Consider the following 22,498-nt stretch of genomic DNA (forward strand, 5'->3'; position numbering starts at 1 on the left):
TTAAGATGAAGTCATACGGTCTGACAGATGTTAAGATGAAGTCATACGGTCTGACAGATGTTAAGATGAAGTCATACGGTCTGACAGATGTTAAGATGAAGTCATACGGTCTGACAGATGTTAAGATGAAGTCATACGGTCTGACAGATGTTAAGATGAAGTCATAGGGTCTGACAGATGTTAAGATGAAGTCATAGGGTCTGACAGACGTTAAGATGAAGTCGTACGGTCTGACAGACGTTAAGATGAAGTCGTACGGTCTGACAGACGTTAAGATGAAGTCGTACGGTCTGACAGACGTTAAGATGAAGTCGTACGGTCTGACAGACGTTAAGATGAATAATAATAATATCCGGTTTCCCTCAGATAAAGACTGAGTGGTTAGCGTCCCCAGTTGATTCTTGAGTCAGACATTTTTGACAGAGGAAGATCCCGCACTCTGCTGTCGCTACTGCGACGTTTCGGCCCCTCTGAACCTTCGTGAAGAGTATTTTCGGGGGTTTATATTTCCGTTACGAAGGTCCCGAGGGGCCGAAACATTTGTAGCGAGAGCGGAGTGCAAGATCTTGTTTTTGTCAAGTTTAATGTGATATTTTCTGAACTTGGAAAGAAGACACAATTAAGTGTTAAAGTGATTCTTACAAAATCAGTGTCATTAATGATGCTTAGAATATATATATTTAGATCTTTTTGTTGGTTGATTTTACCCACATTTGGCGCTAACCTCAGTCCCTGGTTACTAAGAAATAATATATATTTTAAGGTTCAACTTCTAAGTAAATAGGGTATTACATTATTATTATTATTATTATTATTATTATTATTATTATTACAGTTACGACTCTTAAGGCTCTGACACACCAACCAGACGGCCGACCGTCAGCAGTAAAGCCAGTGTGACTGATCAGTCTCCTCGAGTTGGTCAAAAAGTTCCTCAGAACACCGAAGAGACCAGACGTAAACACCGGCAGCTGATTGGACAAACGCGTCACGTGGGTCTGGCTTCTCCCCGACCATAATGGCGTCTCGTTCAGAATACGATCTCATATTGGACTAAAATAGTTCACTGAAACGTGTTTCTGAAAACATTTGAAGAGAGAAATAGGCCGTGCAGTTGCTGAATCTGTCTTCATTTCAGATCAACAAAGGTCAGTTTAAAAGATTTTACTCAGATTTTGAGAGGCTTTCGTCACGCTCACCCCGCTCCCGTTTCCTGGTTAGCTCTCCACCAATCAGATGGGTCATTGAGTACGACTGCCGCCAGTGCCCGCCCCCCCAATTAAACATGTCAAATCGGCCAAAATGAAGGCCGACGGCCCCTCGGACGGACGACGGCACGGAGTCACCGACCTCGCCAGACTGTCAGACGGCCGGTTATGGGCTCGGTGTGTCAGCGCCTTTAAAGGAATGAAAACAGAAGGTTTTGGTGGAAGAATGTGTAAAAAGTCTCCTCTACCCGGTGTGATAACCGTCACTTTTCATACCGTGAAACGGAATCGCTGCAGTTTATTCACACACAACAACAACATGAAGGCTCGATACGAGCTAACGTATAGTTCAGGGAGGATAGAAGCTGAGAAAGCTTATCAAGATACCTCTCCTCTAAGAATTAGAAAACAGCTTCCACTCTTTTCACAATAAAAGCCTCTCAGAAAAGGAAGGAATCCTTCGAGCCCCTGAGAGGCTTTTATTGTGAAACATCTGTGCAGGAAATGTTTGCTGTTTGTGCCGCCACGGGGGGAAGTAAAGGGCCGCCACGGGGAAGGTAAAGGGCCGCCACGGGGGGAAGTAAAGGGCCGCCACGGGTCAAGGTAAAGGGCCGCCACGGGGGGAAGTAAAGGGCCGCCACGGGGGGAAGTAAAGGGCCGCCACGGGGGGAAGTAAAGGGCCGCCACGGGTCAAGGTAAAGGGCCGCCACGGGGGGAAGTAAAGGGAAGTAAAGGGCAGCCACGGGGAAGGCAAAGGGCAGCCACGGGGAAGGTAAAGGGCCGCCACGGGGAAGGTAAAGGGCCGCCACGGGGAAGGTAAAGGGCCGCCACGGGGAAGGTAAAGGGCTGCCACGGGGAAGGTAAAGGGCCGCCTCGGGGAAGGTAAAGGGAAGTAAAGGGCCGCCACGGGGAAGGTAAAGGGCCGCCACGGGGGGAAGTAAAGGGCCGCCACGGGGGGAAGTAAAGGGCCGCCACGGGGAAGGTAAAGGGCCGCCACGGGGAAGGTAAAGGGCCGCCACGGGGAAGGTAAAGGGCCGCCACGCGGGGGAAGTAAAGGGCCGCCACGGGGAAGGTAAAGGGCCGCCACGGGGAAGGTAAAGGGCCGCCACGGGGGGAAGTAAAGGGAAGTAAAGGGCCGCCACGGGGAAGGTAAAGGGCCGCCACGGGGGGAAGTAAAGGGAAGTAAAGGGCCGCCACGGGGAAGGTAAAGGCCGCCATGGGGAAAGTAAAGGGCCGCCACGGGGAAGGTAAAGGGCCGCCACGCGGGGGAGTAAAGGGCCGCCACGGGGAAGGTAAAGGGCCGCCACGGGGAAGGTAAAGGGCCGCCACGGGGAAGGTAAAGGGCCGCCACGGGGAAGGTAAAGGGCCGCCACGCGGGGGAGTAAAGGGCCGCCACGGGGAAGGTAAAGGGCCGCCACGGGGGGAAGGTAAAGGGCCGCCACGGGGAAAGTAAAGTAAATCTAACAACCCAGTAACCCGATTGGCTGTCAGAGTATCATAAATGATGTCATAAATGATGTCATGGCTCTCTGGGGGCGGAGAAGCATTGTTGAATGCGTCGTTGGCCAATCAAAAGTTGAGTCGGCTTTTGACGATTTCTTCTTCTGCGTTTTTTTTTAAAGTTGTTTATAAATGTTTCCGATCGGGTTTTTTAAGGTCTGTTTTCTGACATTTGACACTCTTTACGTTTTTGTTGTTTTGAAGAAACTAAACTTTTTGAATACAGGTTACAATAGATTAGAGCGAGTAGAGTTTGTTTGAACTCGTCCCGATTGGACAAGTGAAAAGTGATATTAATTTTTATACAAATAGTTTTTAATTAGTGGTCATCAAACAACAACAAAGGTTAAGGTTATGTGTCTATATCTTAATTTACAGAGTATGAACACATTATTTTTTGGGCTTTTCCGCCTTTAATGGACAGGACAGCTAGGGGAGAGAGAGACCTCTGCGTCGAGGCATTAACCTCTCAGTATATGTGCGCCTGCTCTACCCGCTGAGCCAACCCGGCCACAAGTGGGTTGTTGTTATATATATTTTATTTGCCCGCCGTGGCGTGTAACTTTCCCCGGGGCGTCGTCAGCTCTTGTTGTTGAACCCTGCAGAGAAACCAGTGGAAGTTGAAGATTTTTCAGATTTAAACGACAGTCTGATCTTGTTTGTGAACATAGATAGCTCAGTCATGCGTTTATAGAAAGTTTACCACGAACGTTACAACGTTTCTGAACTCTTGAAGTTTCTTCGTTGTGACGAACGTCTTAAAAAAATGAACCGTTCTCAAACATTAAAGCAAATTCAAAGTTCAAATCGATATATAAACGCGACTTGGGATCCTCTCAAACATTTGTTTCCTAAACGTCTGGAGGCCGGAGCTCAGCCAAGGTAAGACACTTTCACATTTTCACATTTTGTGAAGCCTTTGGAGTTTTAAAAGACAGAACTCGAGTGTTTTAGGCTACATCTCCACTGCTACGTTTTGATTTAAAAAGGAATATCTTCTGCTACGTTCCCCCCTCTCATTCCCCCTGCTCTGGTGTTCCCCCCTCTCATTCCCCCTGCTCTGGTGTTTCCCCCCCTCATTCCCCCTGCTCTGGCGTTTCCCCCTCTCATTCCCCCTGCTCTGGCGTTTCCCCCTCTCATTCCCCCTGCTCTGGCGTTTCCCCCCTCTCATTCCCCTGCTCTGCTCTGGCGTTTCCCCCTCTCATTCCCCCTGCTCTGGCGTTTCCCCCCTCTCATTCCCCCTGCTCTGGCGTTTCCCCCTCATTTCCCCTGCTCTGCTCTGGCGTTTCCCCCTCTCATTCCCCCTGCTCTGGCGTTTCCCCCTCTCATTCTCCCTGCTCTGCTCTGGCGTTTCCCCCTCTCATTCCCCCTGCTCTGGCGTTTCCCCCTCTCATTCCCCTGCTCTGCTCTGGCGTTTCCCCCTCTCATTCCCCCTGCTCTGGCATTTCACCCTCTCATTCCCCCTGCTCTGCTCTGGCGTTTCCCCCCTCTCATTCCCCCTGCTCTGCTCTGGCGTTTCCCCCTCTCATTCCCCCTGCTCTGCTCTGGCGTTTCCCCCTCTCATTCCCCCTGCTCTGCTCTGGCGTTTCCCCCTCTCATTCCCCCTGCTCTGCTCTGGTGTTTCCCCCTCTCATTCCCCCTGCTCTGGCATTTCCCCTTCTCATTCCCCCTGCTCTGGCGTTTCCCCCTCTCATTCCCCCTGCTCTGCTCTGGCGTTTCCCCCTCTCATTCCCCCTGCTCTGGCGTTTCCCCCTCTCATTCCCCCTGCTCTGGCGTTTCCCCCTCTCATTCCCCCTACTCTGCTCTGGCGTTTCCCCCTCTCATTCCCCCTGCTCTGGCGTTTCCCCCTCTCATTCCCCCTGCTCTGGCATTTCCTCCTCTCATTCCCCCTGCTCTGGCGTTTCCCCCTCTCATTCCCCCTGCTCTGGCGTTTCCCCCTCTCATTCCCCCTGCTCTGCTCTGGCGTTTCCCCCTCTCATTCCCCCTGCTCTGGCGTTTCCCCCTCTCATTCCCCCTGCTCTGCTCTGGCGTTTCCCCCTCTCATTCCCCCTGCTCTGGTGTTCCCCCCTCTCATTCCCCCTGCTCTGGCGTTTGCCCCTCTCGTTCGTTATACCAGGATGTTACCATGGTAACTGTTTATGTCCAGTATACCAGGATGTTGATGAGATAAGAGGTTTTGGGCGTGTCAGTTTAAACAGAGATTAGTTCTTCTGTTGTTGCACCGAGATCACTTCAGGCTCAAAACTCAAACACTTAAAAACCAAAATGTAGCGGTCAAGATGGAGCCTTAAAGCTGTTTCATGCTTCTTGCGTTCAGCGCGGTCGGGCGCTGTGGACTGCGTGCGTGCTCGCTGTGCAGACCCTCCGCGCACAGTCGCCCAGGCCGCGTTTGCGTCACATCGCCGACCACAGGAAGCACGAAACAGCTTTTAGTCTGAGTGAAGCCAGACTGTGTGCCGCCATGTTGACTCTCCTCCATCTTTGCTTCTTAACAGGCATCATCATCATCTTCATCATCATCTTCGTCTTTGGCGGCAGCGGCGCTGTCTTCGGCGAGAGCGTGCCCAGACAAACCGCCCGCCGACGCCCCCGCTCAGGCTCCGCCCCCGGAGCCGTTTGAATACTACGACGCTGGAAATCACTGGTGCAAAAACTGTAACGTCACCTCTGGTTCCATGTTTGATTTTTTCACACACTTGCACAGCAAAACGCACCGAAAGGTTGGTTTGGTTTTTATACTTTATATATTTCTATATTTATATATCTGTCCACATACACTCCTGTTGGAAAGCCACGAATCAGCTGTTAATCTGATGATCTTCCATAATAACTATTCATAGATCAGAATCAGAGAGAGATGTATCAGCACTGACGAGGAACTCACCGTGGTTGATGCTGCACACACAAACGGATTTAAACAATAATACATATTAATATATGATACATACATATTATATCATATATAATACAGAAACAACACACATATAACTATTTAACATAGTGTGTGTGTCTCTGTGCGTGCGTGCATGTCTGTGTTTGTCTTTGTGTGTGTGTGTGTGTGTGTGTCTGTGTGCGTCTCTGCGTCTGTGTGTCTGTGTTTTTGTGTGTGTGTCTCTCTGTGTGTGTGTGTGCGTGTGTGTGTGTGTCTTTGTGCGTGCGTGTGTGTGTCTCTGTGTGTGCATGCGTCTCTGTGTGTGTGTGTGTGTGTCTGTGTGCATCTGTGTGTTTGTGTGTGTGTGTGTGTCTCTGTGCGTGCATGTGTGTGTGTGTGTCTCTGTGCGTGCGTGTGTGTGTGTGTGTCTCTGTGTCTGTGTGTGTGTATGTGCGTGCGTGTGTGTGTGTGTCTCTGTGTGTGCATGCGTCTGTGTGTGTGTGTGTGTGTCTGTGTGCATCTGTGCGTGTGTGTCTGTGTTTTTGTGTGTGCGTCTCTGTGTGTGTGTCTCTGTGTGTGTGTGTGTGTCTTTGTGCGTGTGTGTCTTTGTGTGTGTGTCTCTCTGTGTGTGTGTGTGTGTGTGTGTGTGTGTGTGTGTGTGTGTGTGTCTTTGTGCGTGCGTGTGTGTGTGTGCGTCTCTGTGTGTGTGTGTGTGTGTGTGTGTGTCTCTGTGCGTGCGTGTGTGTGTGTGTCTGTGTGCATCTGTGTGTGTGTGTGTGTGTGTGTGTGTGTCTCTCTGTGCGTGCATGTGTGTGTGTGTCTCTGTGCGTGCGTGTGTGTGTGTGTGTGTGTGTGTGTGTCTCTGTGTGTGTGTGTGTGTGTGTCTCTGTGTGTGTGTGTGTGTCTCTGTGTGTGTGTGTGTGTGTGTGTGTGTGTCTTTGTGCGTGCGTGTGTGTGTGTGTGTGTGTGTGTGTGTGGTTGTAAAGAGGATTTTCTACAAGCTAAACGCATCACAGACATATTCAGACATAGATCAGGTTTTCTACTATAAATCTCCGTGGCAACAGGTTTCTGACTCTTCAACAGGAGTGTGCGTCGGCTGTGCAGAACAATATCGTTGTGTTGGTTTGATATCCACACCTGGACAGCCCTTTACGTGTTCCTTCTCCTCCCAGACTCTGGACCCGTACGACCGGCCCTGGGCTTCCTGTCCGTCTAAAGCCAGCAAGAGCCTTCTGTTGGAGGAGAAGCTGACCAAACCAGCCAAAGGTACTCGCACATTTCCCCAAAAATCAGCTGTCAGATCAGAGGTGGAAAGTCCCAAACTACAGTCACTCACGTTACTGTCATCCAGTCCCTTCGTTTGGCTGCTTTTACTGTTTAAAACTGTAAAAAAATTGTAATCTCACTTCAATTTAAAGGAGAACTCTGGCCAATTTTTACATTAATCTTGATCACTATAAATATTCAAGTACTATCGATAGAAAAAACAATGAGCAAAATCAGTGCTAGCAACACAGAGCTGCCTGTACAGCTCTCACTTAGCTAGAACGGCAGTTTTGGGGGCATGTTCTACATAGAGCTGCACCTATTCCAACTTTCTAGGCCGATTCTGATTTTCTTTGAGTTAGACCAGCTGATTCTGATTTTAGCTGATTCTGATTTCATTTTTTCTAACCACTTTCCAGCACACACACACATTTATTTTCTATCTTTTCTTTAATAGAACATGTGTTGAACAGATAATGGATCACTATAAAATAGAACTATATAAATTACTCCTGGTGGGGGACATTCACACACATCTAAAGAGCAATGTTAGAACCATTTCCTTCTTTTCACATCAATATCAACTAAAGAAATGTGATTTAGGTTTTTGGTGTCGTCCCTCCACGCCCTACTTTCTCCTTGCAGGTGTTGCATATTGTAAACTTGTTATCTTCTGCACACACGCTGAAGAATTCCCAAACAGCTGACATGTTGCAGGTTAATTCACCAGGTTCCTACATGTGGAGAATAGCGCCGACACACGGAGGAGAAGTTGAGAGAAAGGACAAAGAGAGCGTGCTGTGGCGTCCGTGTTGTGGCGTCCGTGTTGTGGCGTCCGTGTCGTGGCGTCCGTGCCGTGGTGTCCGTGTGTGTGTGCGTCCTTGAGAACTGTAACTGGTATAACTTATGTTGTCAGTTAATTGGAGCGTTGACCAGCATGACATCACCATATGTCAGACTGACCTGCTGGTCGCCGGTCATGGCCGAGCACGTTAAAACCGGCCAATTCTGGTCACCGGCCGCTCTATCGGTGCATCTCTAGTTCTAAAGAGTGCCTTTGTGCCTCTTAACAGACACAAAATGCAATTAAAATGTCTGTGCAACATGAACAGGGCCCTTACATTACAACAACACTCTCACCTACCCTGTCTCCTGCTGGTAGCTAGCTCCCCCTGCTAGCTGTTAGCTGCTAGCTGTTAGCTGCTAGCTTTTGTCAGGGATGATTGTGTTGTTCAGCCAGGCTGCGTGATAACCATCACGCAGCAGTTCCGTGGGTATTTGTAGCATATATATCCTTTTTGTGTGGCGTTGGTGAGTAGGAGACTTGGCAGTGGCGAGCTGTGTGGTAGTTCCCTTAGCCGAGCTAGCAGGCCAAACTGGCATCCTTGCTTCTGCTTCCTCTTACGTCCCCGCCTTCCTCTCCTCCTGCTACCGATAACAGTCAACAGTCCTCCAGAGGACAGATCATGCCTTCGCGGCAAAATTTTTTTGTTTATTTCCCCCTCAAAAATAGGTAATTGAGCACTGTAGTGGTTATGACCATATCGGTGACTATGTAACTACATGGAAACGGGCTAAACGATGTCTGTGGCTTGCACAGTAATAGCACTACTGAAGCTTAGCTGTAGCATCGCGCTGTCTCCTGGGAATTCAGTTGTAGCAGGAAAAGGTAAACAGTAGTGTGCAGATCGGAGCGTAGTGTGTGAAGTAGAGATGCACCGATAGAGCGGCCGGTGACCAGAATTGGCCGGTTTTCACGTGCTCGGCCATGACCGGCGACCAGCAGGTCAGTCTGACATATGGTGATGTCATGCTGGTCAACGCTCCAATTAACTGACAACATAAGTTATACCAGTTACAGTTCTCAAGGACGCACGCACACACGGACGCCACAGCACGGACGCCACAGCACGGACGCCACAGCACGGACGCCACAACACGGACGCCACAGCACGCTCTCTTTCTCCTTTCTCTCAACTTCTCCTCCGTGTGTCGGCGCTATTCTCCACATGTAGGAACCTGGTGAATTAACCTGCAACATGTCAGCTGTTTGGGAATTCTTCAGCGTGTGTGCAGAAGATAACAAGTTTACAATATGCAACACCTGCAAGGAGAAAGTAGGGCGTGGAGGGACGACACCAAAAACCTAAATCACATTTCTTTAGTTGATATTGATGTGAAAAGAAGGAAATGTTTCTAACATTGCTCTTTAGATGTGTGAGAATGTCCCCCACCAGGAGTAATTTATATAGTTCTATGAAATCAGAATCGGCTAAAATCAGTATCAGCTGGTCTAACTCAAAGAAAATCAGAATCAGCCTAGAAAGTTGGAATCTGTGCAGCTCTAGTGTGAAGAGTGAAGAGCGGAGGTGTTCACAAGGGAAGAAGCTTGGAGTAACTATGGAGAATATAGCAGATATACAACACACGGAAGAGCCTTTTGAGTGTGATGGTCGTCCTTATTTATTGGATCCCGGTATACAGGCGAAGAACTAGCCTCACAAGAGTTGGAGAGGAGGAGACAGACAGAGCAACAGGCAGATGGAGCAGCTGCTCCAAGTCTCCTACTCACCAACGCCAGATCCATCGCACACAAAAAGGATATATATGCTACAAATACACATGGAACTGCTGCGTGATGATTATCACATATAATCACGGCTGAACACACTCATCCCTGACGGCAGCTAGCTGTTCATGTTGCTCAGACATTATAATTGCCTTTATGTATCTGTCAAGAGGCACAAAGGCACTCTTTAGACCAGGGGTCACCAACCTTTTAGAAACTGAGAGCTACTTCATGGGTACTGAGTCATACGAAGGGCTACCAGTTTGATACACTCTTCTGAAATAACTAATGTTCTCAGTTTGCCTTTAGTTATATATGATTATTAATGATTAATGATACTCATCTATGTGAAGACACTGATCACGTTAATGATTTCTCACAATAATTATCAACAATGACTTAACAAGGTGGGAAACAGATAATATCAATATTCAATTTTCATTTTTAGAACAGGCCTGAGGGCTACTCATGTGGTCCTTGGGGGCTACCTGGTGCCCGCGGGCACCGTGTTGGTGACCCCTGATCTAGAACATGCCCCCAAAACTCCCGTTCTAGCTAAGTAGGTGCCTCGAAACTATTTGTACTACTGTAGAAGTTTGGTATCATTTCGAGCATTATTAGTGTGGTAATTTACGAGGTACAAACGTGGATCCATTAGCGCCTGCACTAAGCTAACCAGCTGATAACGCTAACTCGCCCAGCGTTATAACAAGGGAACAAAGCTTATTGGGGGGGTGTTTGGCTCGAGGTCAAGGTGCAAAGCAGCCTAGGGTGAAATTACTCCCAACCATCACTTTAAGTACAAGTTCATCAACATAAAAGTACTTCTACTGAAGTAGAATATGGTTGAAGTCTTTCCACCTCTGATCCCGACGCTGCTGCTGCAGCTTTTTGTCCCGATGCTGCCGGTGTTGGAGCCGCTGAATGTTGTTAGCCGTCTTCTGCTTCCAGGTGGATCTCTGCTGCACTTTCTCTGTCTCTTAAAGAAAACAAAGTGCTAACGAAGTCACAGAGTGCTAACGAAGTCACAGAGTGCTAACGAAGTCACAGAGTGCTAACGAAGTCACAGAGTGCTAACGAAGTCACAGAGTGCTAACGAAAAGACAAAGACTCGGGGAAACCACAGAAGAGACTCCTGTCCACGTCTCTGATGTCAATTCATTTGTTTCTCTTGTCTCATCCTCAAAATGTAACGTCCTGCGGTAACCTTTGGACAGGTGCTTTAACTTCTCATTACAGGTGTGTTATTACTACACTCCCTGAAGTAAGTCCCGCCCCTTCCTGTGTCCACCACGGGACTTTATTTCAGTAAAAATGTAGTAAATTTGGTAGTAAACGGGGAGAGACAGATAATGTTTAGATTCTGGTTGATCCTGTTCTTCTCTCTCTCTCTCCCTCTCTCTGTCTGTCTCTCTCTCTCTCTGTCTCCCCCCCCTCTCTCTCTCCCTCTCCCTCTCTCTCTCTGTCTCTCTCTCTCTGTATACATCACCTCGCTCGCTAGAAAGAAAGACACTGTGGGTCCTATCCTGCACCCAGCACAGTGCAAAGCCTGACGCAAGTGTTTTTGCTAGTTTAAGACCGTCCAGCGCCCACGTTGTTTAAACAGCAAATGCACCTGTACCCACCTGTGTGTACCTCTTACAGGGAGGTGTGTTCAGGTGCATTCTGGGCGTGCTGGTCTTACAGGGAGGTGTGTTCAGGTGCATTCTGGGCGTGCTGGTCTTACAGGGAGGTGTGTTCAGGTGCATTCTGGGCGTGCTGGTCTTACAGGGAGGTGTGTTCAGGTGCATTCTGGGCGTGCTGGTCTTACAGGGAGGTGTGTTCAGGTGCATTCTGGGAGTATTACTATCTTGAGGCAGCAGGAAGTGATGGCACCATTGACCAACAAAAACCTGGTCTAAAGTCAATAACGCAGCATTTCATTGTTATTTTAACAGAGCATTAGTAAAATGCTCCTAGGCTCGTGCACAGCGCACACTATGCTTGTTACACACACAGGGACACACACACACACACACACACACACACACACACACACACACACAGGGACGCACAGCAGCACACACACATGCAGAAGACTACAAATAAAAATATTACGGTGTAAATCCTCCATCATAACAGCAATGCTCCAAGGTCCAAACGCGCCTGGCTTTTAAAGGGAATGGGAGATGATCTCTGATTGGTTGATTGCATGTTACGCCCAAAACACCCCTCTGATTAATGAAGACACTAAGTACAACCCTTTAGAACCATGACCCCGGCACACGGACCCTTTTTTCTGCCATCAAACTAGCAAAAGTGGATTTGGACACGCCCTAAACACACCTGCACCAGGCGCTTCACGCCGTGACCTCAGACCGTTAAGAGAGAGAGAGAGAGAGAGACTATTTTAGTGTAAATAAAAGTGACTAAAGCAAAAATAAACTGACAGTATTTTTGGTGAAGCTACGCTGTCTGTGTGTTTGGTACCAGGATGTAACATTACTCACACCTTCTCTCTGTTCCCAGCTGATGAAACCCATCAGCTAAGATAACGTTACGTGAGAACTCAAGTCGTATAACTTATGTTTTGGGTTTTTTTTAAGCCTGTTATTGTATTAGTCTATAGTTCTTCTAAATTTAAAGTAAGTAGCTAGTGATTTAGTTGTTTGAGTTCTTCACCTGCTAGCTAGGTTGACCGTGCCTGTTGATTGGATATGATGGTGATTGTTGAGCGCCCTCGCTCCCGTCTGTATGTTACGTGCATTATTTCCATATGTGATGCCTGTAGCGATGCTAGAGGTCAGCTCTGCCAGAAGCAGGGACTGGGATCACCTTTGCACATTTTGACAATGTTGTTTTGCACTTTCTTTTGCACTTTAGTGTTGTATAGTTTGTATACTGTTTGTTAAAATTGGAATTCAAGAACATTCTCAGTCTCTCCTCATTCACTACCGGACACATTTTTATTAAAATAAAGTCCCACGGTGGACACAGGAAGTGACGGGACTCAAGACTTCTCCGTGGGTTACTGCTCTGAACTCTGAACTATACATCATGTTTATACTTCATGTTTTCTGATCCCATGTCCCTCTGACCCTCTCCTGTCCTGACAGGTTCTGCAAAACGGAGATGTCCGCCAGGTAAACATGATTGGCCGTTAACTTTACCTCGTCCCGTGTGTTTTAAAACGTGTGGCGTGTGTTTTTGGCTGCAGGTTCGGAGTTCTTGCTGCCCGTCAGAGGATTCTTCTGCCTGCTCTGCAAACAGTTTTACGGAGACGCCATCTGTGCTGAAGAGCACGTCACCACACACGCTCACAACGAGAAGTACAAGGTATTCTAGCATATCTGCGGGACAATCACAAGTCCCCACATGGGAAATCAAATACCTACCAAACAAACGGATATTCAAATAGTGGAATATTCAGATCCAGCCCTAATGGAGGCCTAAATCCTGCAGCCGAAAACTCCCACATGACTCGAACGCAGCATTATCCAAAGTAGACGGGAAATCTTTCCAGTGTTTCCAGGTTTAAGATGGATAGATAGTTGGAGAGAGAGAGAGAGAGATGGATGGATGGATGGATGGATGGATGAGAGAGAGAGAGAGAGATAGATGGATGGATAAAACATATCATCCATACAGTGATAGTAGACAGCTGTTAAAACATTAAAATATATGTGTTTATTAACATATATTCATCAGTACTCTTCAGTACTCCATATCAGAGTCGGTATCAGGAAGGACAACCTCTCTAATATATAGTATATATAACAAAATAATACCTCTACAGTACCAGTCAAGAGTTAGACACGCTGTCTCTCTTCACTCACTTGAATGGGAACGCGTGTCCAAACTCTTGACTGGTACTGTATATGATGGATGGATGAATGTTTATTGATCCCAAAATATGGGAAATTCCAGTGTTGCAGCTGCAAGAAATATCAGGCACACATACAGAATATACATGAAATAATAATAGGATAGAATATAAGAACAAATAATTTAAAATATATACTAATACTAATATTTCTTTTTCTTCTCTTTCTTTCATTTATTTTACAGGAAAGTTAAAAGTAACATTAAGTTACCATATAAAACGTGGCCGGGCCTGACTCAGTTTAAAAACCGGTTTCCAGCAGGTTCCTGTTCTGCAGAAAAAATAAAATATTAAACACAACTTACAGCACATAAGGACAGAAACGTTGGTACAGGACATTAGTATGGACTAGACCAGAGGGTCTCAAGCTTTTTTCAATAATGTACCCCCTTTGAACAGTTTTTTTTAAGCCATGTACCCCCTAACCAGCGTGAAGTCTATATAAAGATGAACAGTACAGCGATGTCTGCGATACATTTACTAAACAACAGCCTTGTCCCTGGAAAACATTTAAATGCTGATGGAAACAGGGACAAAAACTTGGAAAAAGACGGTACAAAGAAGGCAAGAATTGGTCAAAAATATACAAAAACTTTGAAAAAAGAGACACAGACTTCAAAAAAGCAATAAAAACTTTGAAAAAAACACAGCAGAAAGAAGGAAGGCAACGCTAGGGCGACAAAAGTGACAAAAAATTCCAAAAAGGCGACAAAGTTTGAAAAAACTGACAATAGAAGACAATAGCAGAAGAAAAACTTTGAAGAAAAAAAGACAGGAGAACAAAGTAAAGAAGAAAGGCAAGAATAGGTCAAAACAAACGACAAAACCTTCAAAAACTTGAAAAAAAAAGACAGAAGTAACTACAGCCTCGTAGTGTGGCAGCCCTAATATACATATATATATATATATATATATATATATATATATATATATATATATATATATATATATATATATATATATATTAGGGCTGCCACCTCTTAGTCCATTAGTCGACTAATCGGTCGTTTTGGTCTTAGTCCACTAAGATTTCTTTAGTTGATGAGTCATTTTTTATGCTTATTCATGCTTAATTACTCATTTCCAAGAAACTTATGAGCACATTTCTGGTAAACACAAGATTTAAAGTGGTGCTTTTGCAGGATTAATTGTGGAGAAACTCAGTTTTACAGATGGTTCATTAACTACATTTATATTGTGCTTTTCTAGTCTTAACCACCTCTCAAAGGGCACAGCTCTGTTGATTACATCAACTAATCCATTAATCGACAAAATCATATAAGTGTTAGTCGACTAAGAATTTCTTTAGTCGAGGACAGTCCTACAGCCTTGTAACCTTTTGCAAAAAATCTTCCGTACCCCTGCATTCCTCCAGAGTACCCCTAGGAGTACACGTACCCCCATTTGAGAAACACTGGACTAGACAGATACAGACAGCTAAAACAACAATATAGACTTGGACAATACATGAACATATATATATATATTCAATATAATGAATATGAAGTTTAAATTACTGTAAGTATTGTGTTTCAATTGTTTATTTGATGTTGTTGTGTTTGTGTGTCAGGCAGCAGCTTTGTGAAGACTTTTTCTCACTCTTGTCTTTGTTTTAATGCCTCTGTTCCCCAGAAACAAATGTACGAGAATCCTCTGTACGAACAGAGGAGGAACCTGGACCGCCAGGCCGGGCTGGCCTCCGAGACCAGCGGCAAGAAACGCAAACATGAGGAGGAAGAGAAGGGCAGCAAGGACAGGGAGGAAAAGTCCAAACACAAGAAGGAGAAAAGGGATAAAAAGAAGGACGACGACAACAACGACGCTGTTCTGAAAGAGGAGAAAGTTAAGAAGGAAGTAGAGGAAGAGAAGCCGGGCAAGAAAGAGGAAGATTTTAGAAAATCCAAAAGCCTGGAAGAGGAGAGGTCTTCTTACAGCAAAAAAGATGAGGAAGAAAAGTATAAAAGCAGCAAGAAGGATGATAAATACCGCTACAGCCGAGAGGAAGAGGAGAGGGGTAAATACAGAGGAAGAGACGAGGACGACAGATATAAATACAGCAGAGACGAAGAATATCGGTTCCGCTTTCGCCGGGACGATGACGACCGATATGACGACCGTGCCAAATACGGGCCACGAGAAGAGGAGTATAAACACGGTAAATATTCAGATTTCAGACCCAAATACGACCGAGATCGAGACGAAGGGAAACTTAAGGCGGAGAAGCAACCTTTGAAGAAGCCGGAGGCAGCAAAACCAGCAGGGAAACCTGACGTCAGCAAGCCAGAGGCTCTGCCGAAGCCCTACGAACAGCCCAAAATCTTCTCCGGACCCAGTCCGGCCATGAGGGCGAAGCTACGCAAGCAGAGCCAGGAAGCCGGCAAACCGCCAGCCGCGACAACGCCCACCGCCACAGCTGCAGCCGCCACCGCTACCCCTACGTTTGGAAAGTTCACGTGGAAGAAGAAGGAGAATGTTCTGGCGAAGGAGGCGGAGAAAGTGGCCGCGGAGTTCATCAAAGATGACGAAGAAGCCGCGAAGCAGAAACTGCTCTTACCGGAGGATTCTTTCGCGAAATCTATGGCCGTCGCTAAAGAGATCGCCCAGAAGGTAAATCTTAGCGCAGCAGAGCTAGGGTGCAATAATTACACCAGCACTTAGTAGGCCTGCACGATTCGGGGGAAAATATGAATCACGATTTTTTAGCTTAGAATTGATATCACGATGGCCGGGTTGGCTCAGTGGGTAGAGCAGTCGCACATATACTGAGAGGCTTACGCGTGTTTTACACTAGACGCATCCAAGGTGGCGCGCGCCATCGTGACGTCAAAATGACGTAATATCCTGCTGGCGCACCCGATTTATGGCCCAGCTGTCGCGCACGGCTCTTTTTTTTTTCAGCAGCGCGCGACAAAGCAGAAACGGGAGGCCTGAACGGGTTCGCCGACAACCGGATGCCAGGACTCTCAGAGTGACTGCAGGTCTCTCTGGTAAACTCACTGGTTAAGATGAGATCTTTATGGTGAATGAAAGGCTTGATCCATCAAGTAGCTCATCCAATCAAATCCAAGCGTTGACGGCAAAGCTGCTGCCAGTTCTGCCGTTGTTTACCTTTTTCTTCTTCTTCTAGTCCGTAGAAACAGCAACGTCTGTAGCCTTTCCTCATTAGCGCCACCTCTGTTCAGGAGAAGACTGCAGCTAGAGTCGCGAGCACCAGCGCGGGTATAAATAGTCACAGCGATCCCATGACGTCATACATCTAGTCTATAAGACTAAGACCCAACGCAGAGGTCCAGGGTTCGAGTCCGACCTGTGATGATTTCCTGCATGTCTCCTTTCTCACCTAGCTGTCCTGTCAAAATAAAGGCGGAAAAGCCCAAAAAAAAAAAAGAATTGATATCACGATTCTCTGCCACGATTTTTTTCTCACGAAGTGTAATGTTTGTTGCACACATGAACCACGACAAAACAAATTGGCAGAACCAAAATCTAGATTTTTTTGGCACCTATAGCACATTGTGCATCACAACAAGCCTGTAAACTAAAATTAAAGTCCATACTGACCATTTACAGTAGGCTACCAAAAATAGTGACATATAACACATTGAACTAAATATGGCCCTGATACGGGCTCTATCTGGACTAAACATGGCCCTGATACGGGCTCTATCTGGACTAAATATGGCCCCGATACGGGCTCTATCTGGACTAAATATGGCCCTGATACAGGCTCTATCTGGACTAAATATGGCCCTGATACAGGCTCTATCAGGACTAAATATGGCCCTGATACAGGCTCTATCTGAACTAAATATGGCCCTGATACAGGCTCTATCTGGACTAAATATGGCCCTGATACAGGCTCTATCTGGACTAAATATGGCCCTGATACAGGCTCTATCTGGACTAAATATGGCCCTGATACAGGCTCTATCTGGACTAAATATGGCCCTGATACAGGCTCTATCTGGACTAAATATGGCCCTGATACAGGCTCTATCTGGACTAAATATGGCCCTGATACAGGCTCTATCTGGACTCCTTCAACATGTCTTTACATAATTAAAACATGTTAATGTCAAATGCTTTCAATAAATTAATTGAAGGAGGAAAAAAAATATATATATAAAAATCGAAGTCATTTAAAAATTAAATCGCAAACGGGTGAATCAAGATCGTGATTTTAGAACGGTTAATCGTGCAGGCCTAGCACTTAGCACTTTAATTATTACAATTCTCTGGATGTGCTGTCATATGTGTCCTTCTTTGGTGTCCTATAGGACGCTTTGTTGATCTCATGTTAATGTTGATTTTAGAATATTTTACTGTACATGTTTGTAGTGAAGCAGCAGATGGTAGCACTATGTCCAAGACAAGTTTCCCCTCGGGGACAATAAAGTGTCTTCTGTTTTATTCTGAAGCTCGGCGGCCAGCAGCCCGTGCCGCCTCCCTGGGTGTCCAACGGCGCCAACCGGGGACGAATCCGCCCGAACCTCCCTGGACCAGCTGCATTCATGAGGAAGACGGCCATGTTGGGTAAACCTGCTCCTCTGAATACCTTCCTCTCTATGAGACCCCAAAACACCGGGTTACTCGGACCTGTTCCCCAAGATGCACCTCAGATCTCTGACGGTCTCGCAAAGGCTCTAAGTGCTCAGAACGCACTGCTGGAGACTAAACCGAAGCCACCGATTGGTCCACCTGGGACATCTGAGGCTATGCCTCCGCCAACGGTGCCAAAACCTGCACCATTCGAGGCTAAATCTCCGCCGTCTGTGACAAAACCTGCACCAGCTGTGTCAGGACCTGCACCGTCTGAAACCAAACCCCCGCCAGCTGTGTCAGGACCTGCACCTTTTGCGGCTAAACCTCCGGCGCCAGTTTGTAACCCAGCACCGCCAGTTTTCAAACCAGTCGAGGCAAAGCCTGCTTCACTTGAAACCACCCATTCGCCATCGATTGCAAAACCTCCGCAACAAAAAATGGTGAAGATAGTGTCTGATGTGGCAGCTCCTGGCGTCCCGGAGAGCGAGCAGACTCGCACCGTGTTCGTCAAGCCTCCGCCGTTCATGAATAGAGGGGACGGAGCTCAGAAGTCTGAGAAACATAAGACTAACCTGGCTGCAGCCAAAGCCCAGGACTTGTTCGACATCTTCTACAGCAACCTGAGCCAATCGGGCGCTTCCTCCTTCACCAAACCAGCAACAGACGCTAAAGCTGAAGGGAGCAGCGCCAATAAAAGGCAACTTCCTGTCCCGGAAGCACCAAAACCTCAACCTCAACCTCAACCTCCTTCCCAGCCCCAACCTCAAACTGCGGTCTGTAAATCTCTGCAACCAGACTCGCCAAGTCGGCAAACTCAGCCGGAGTCAGACATTCAGATTGCATCCGTTTGGTCCTTGCAGCCCACCGAAACTTCAGCCCCCGACGTTGCTCCATCTGAAACGCAACCAACGCAACCAAAACTGAACCCATCAGCCCAGTTTCAGGCTGATATTTTACACCAAAACCAGTCTTCGACTCCTAAACCTGAGTCCCCAATCACTCTGGCTCCGAGTGTACCCAGAAACGAGCCCCCCAATCCTAAACCTGAGTCCCAGATCGCTGCACCCACACTGTTTGAGGTCCCAAGTGTACCCCAAAACCAGTCCCTAAATCCTAAATCTGAGCCCCAAAACGCTCTGGTCCAAAGTTCACCCCAAAACCAGCCTTCACTTCCTAATTCTGAGTCCCAAATCGCCCCACGAACCAATCCTGCCGAGCTGGAACCTTCCCCTCAAACTCATTCCCAGTCCGAACTTCAAGCCCCTCAGATCAAAACAGACCCCCAACCGGACCAGGACCCCAACCCCCATCGAGAGACCCATCCTGACACCGCTCCAGAACCTGAGCCCAAACCAAGCCCCAAAACTCGAGGCAAGGCGGCTCCGGGGAAGAGAACCCCTCCCGCTGCCCGCCCGGTCCGACAAACCAGATCCCAAACCAGATACCAGACCCGGCAGCAGCAGGGGAGTCTCTCAGAGACGGAGACTGAAACCAAACCGGAACCGACTCTGGCTTTAGGAGATTCTGACTCGGACGGCGTGTCCAGGCCCTTTGGGTCGGACGCCAGCTCTGGGTTGGAGGAGCCCCCCATGATGGAGATCACCCCCGAGACCCTGGGCCTCCCCTCGGACATGACGGCTCTGGACTTTGATTATGATTTTAACTTTGAGTAAATGTGACCGGACTGCGAGACGGAGTCTCTTTGAAAACGAGCAGTCTTTGAAGCTGTGGTTTTCTAGACTGGTGAAGGCAGCTGGCGAGAAAGACGCTGACAGACTTGAGACTTATTAGACCAACAACACTGACCTTCACCTGACTAGAGACGGTCTGACGGTCAGAGACCTCCTCGTGGTCCCTCTTCTCCAGAAGGATATCAGTTTGAGTCTCTTTATTCTTACCGTCGCATACAGGTTCTTATCCCACAGAGACACACACACACACACACACACACACACACACAGAGACACACACACACAGAGACACACACACACACACACACACACACACACACACACACACACACACACACACACAGAGACACACACACACACACAGAGAGACACACAGAGACACACACACAGAGACACACACACACACACACACAGAGACACAGACACACAGACACACACACACACACACAGACAGACATTAACACACACAGACACACACACACACACACACACACACACAGACAGACATTAACACACACACAGAGACAGACACACACACAGACACACAGACATGAGTCCGATGTTTGAGATGATACCAGTTTCCGTCCAGGACGTCTCCGTATTCTCACCGTGGCTGTCGGGCAGAAACCTCGCTCCATATTCATCCTCATGAATCATTTCTATTGGTCACCTTTACGTCTTTATGTTAGTTAGTCACATGTTTAAACACGGACCGAGCACGGCTTCTGACTTCTGTCTGAGGTGAAGAGCTCAGACCCCTTTGATCGTTTACTGAATAACAACGGTTAGCACATACAAGGTTCTTAACCCACAGCAACTTTACAGTATATACTCACTGAAAAGTATTTCCTTTGAGTTAGACACACAGACACACACACACAGACACACACACACACACACAGACACACACAGAGACACACACACAGACACACACAGACACACACAGACACACACAGACACACACACACAGAGACACACACACACACACACACACACACAGACACACACAGAGACACACACAGACACACACAGAGACACACACACACACACAGACACACACACACACACACACACACACACACACACACAGAGACACACACACACACACACAGATACACACACACAGAGACACACACACACACACACAGATACACACACACAGATACACACGCACACACACACACACACACAGATACACACACAGACACACACACACAGAGACACACACACACACACACACAGACACACAGACACAGACGTACAGAGACACACACACACACACAGACACACACACACAGACACACACACACAGACACACACACATACAGACACACACACAGATACACACACAGACACACACACACACACAGATACACACACACACACACAGAGACACACACACACACACACACACACACACACACACAGACATTTGAAGGGTCCCGAGAGACCAAACTGATATCCCCTTTCTCCCCCGGCTCTGTGGAGTAAATGTGGAACTGTTCCTTTAAAGTTAGTTTTGTTACGTTTCCACAGATGAAGAGCTGAAGTCCCTGATGTTGTTCTGCTCGTTTTCTACTCAAGTTCAACAGTTTTATTTTTCCTCTTTGAATGACGAAGAGTAAAGAAACACACAGAGAGAGTCGGACCAAAAGCAGCTCAGATCCCAGAGCTGATTCCTGTTAAACTGCACCCGGTTAGTGTTCGACGCACTGATCTCAGGTCAGTGTTTAATGTCAAACTGCTTGTCTCGTAAAATCTGTTGCTTTAAGTAGAGTTTTAATAAAAGTTAGTGGAGAAACAGCAGCAGCCCTGTGTGTTGTCGTTATTATACAAACGTAGTGCCTAGATAGACCTTTTAGTTAGAGAGTAAGATCCTTTTTAGTTTAACATGAAATCCCCATCACCAGACTCCATGTAAATAATCACTACTTTTAGCGTGTACAGAGCCAGCATATTTCCACCAGACTCCATGTAAATAATCAGTACTTTTAGCGTGTATAAAGCCAGCATATTTCCACCAGACTCCATGTAAATAATCAGTACTTTTAGCGTGTATAGAGCCAGCATATTTCCACCAGACTCCATGTAAATAATCAGTACTTTTAGCGTGTATAAAGCCAGCATATTTCCACCAGACTCCATGTAAATAATCAGTACTTTTAGCGTGTATAGAGCCAGCATATCTCCACATGTAAATGGGTGAATTAAGGGTTTATTTCAACCAAACCAGAGTGGTGATTGTTGGAACAGTGGAAAGATGAACCAAGACGGCTTTTGATAGTTTGATTTAGTTTCTGTAAAACTGTGATTTTAGATTTTTCTTTTGTTCGCTGACTTTGCATTTTGTAAATTGATAAAAATAAACAATCATTTATATATTTGAAAGCATTCTTAGTTTACAGCATTTCTTCCACACCTGCCTAAGACTTTTGCACAGTACTCTGTATATATACTGTGGGGAGAACAAGTATTTGATCCACTGCTGATTTTGCAGGTTTTCCTACTTCCAAAGCATGTAGAGGTCTGTAATGTTTATCATAGGTACTCTTCAACTGTGAGAGACGGAATCTAAAACCAAAATCCAGAAAATCACATTGTATGATTTTGAAGTAATTAATTTGCATTTTATTGCATGACATAAGTATTTGATACATCAGAAAAGCAGAACTTAATATTTGGTACAGAAACCTTTGTTTGCACTTCCAGAGATCAAACGTTTCCTGTAGTTCTTGACCAGGTTTGCACACACTGCAGCAGGGATGTTGGCCCACTCCTCCATACAGACCTTCTCCAGATCCTTCAGGTTTCGGGACTTTCAGCTCCCTCCAAAGATCTTCTATTGGGTCCAGGTCTGGAGGCTAGGCCACTCCAGGACCTGGAGATGCTTCTTACGGAGCCACTCCTTACCGGCAGTTTCCACTGGATGCGGAACGTCTCCGGAACGTCGGCGGAGTCATTAGGTTTCCATTAAAGTCAGTGTGT

The 22,498-nt window shown here is 46.8% G+C and overlaps 1 protein-coding gene across 4 annotated transcripts in view; it reads left to right on the plus strand.

Moving 5' to 3' along the window:
- znf318 (zinc finger protein 318) overlaps positions 1–19,608 on the plus strand; it is a 34,988-nt gene extending 15,380 nt beyond the window's left edge. For all 4 annotated transcript variants that reach the window (XM_035991994.1, XM_031319224.2, XM_035991995.1 and 1 more), the window contains 5 exons: positions 5,204–5,428; positions 6,756–6,849; positions 12,615–12,733; positions 14,913–15,887; positions 17,699–19,608. In XM_035991994.1, the coding sequence (XP_035847887.1) occupies positions 5,204–5,428; positions 6,756–6,849; positions 12,615–12,733; positions 14,913–15,887; positions 17,699–19,495 (3,210 nt within the window). In that variant the 3' untranslated portion in view covers positions 19,496–19,608. The remainder of the gene's footprint in view (positions 1–5,203; positions 5,429–6,755; positions 6,850–12,614; positions 12,734–14,912; positions 15,888–17,698) is intronic.
- The last annotated feature ends 2,890 nt before the right edge of the window (positions 19,609–22,498 follow it).

The sequence above is a fragment of the Sander lucioperca genome, chromosome 15 (assembly GCF_008315115.2).
Source record: "Sander lucioperca isolate FBNREF2018 chromosome 15, SLUC_FBN_1.2, whole genome shotgun sequence".
NCBI lineage: Eukaryota > Metazoa > Chordata > Actinopteri > Perciformes > Percidae > Sander > Sander lucioperca.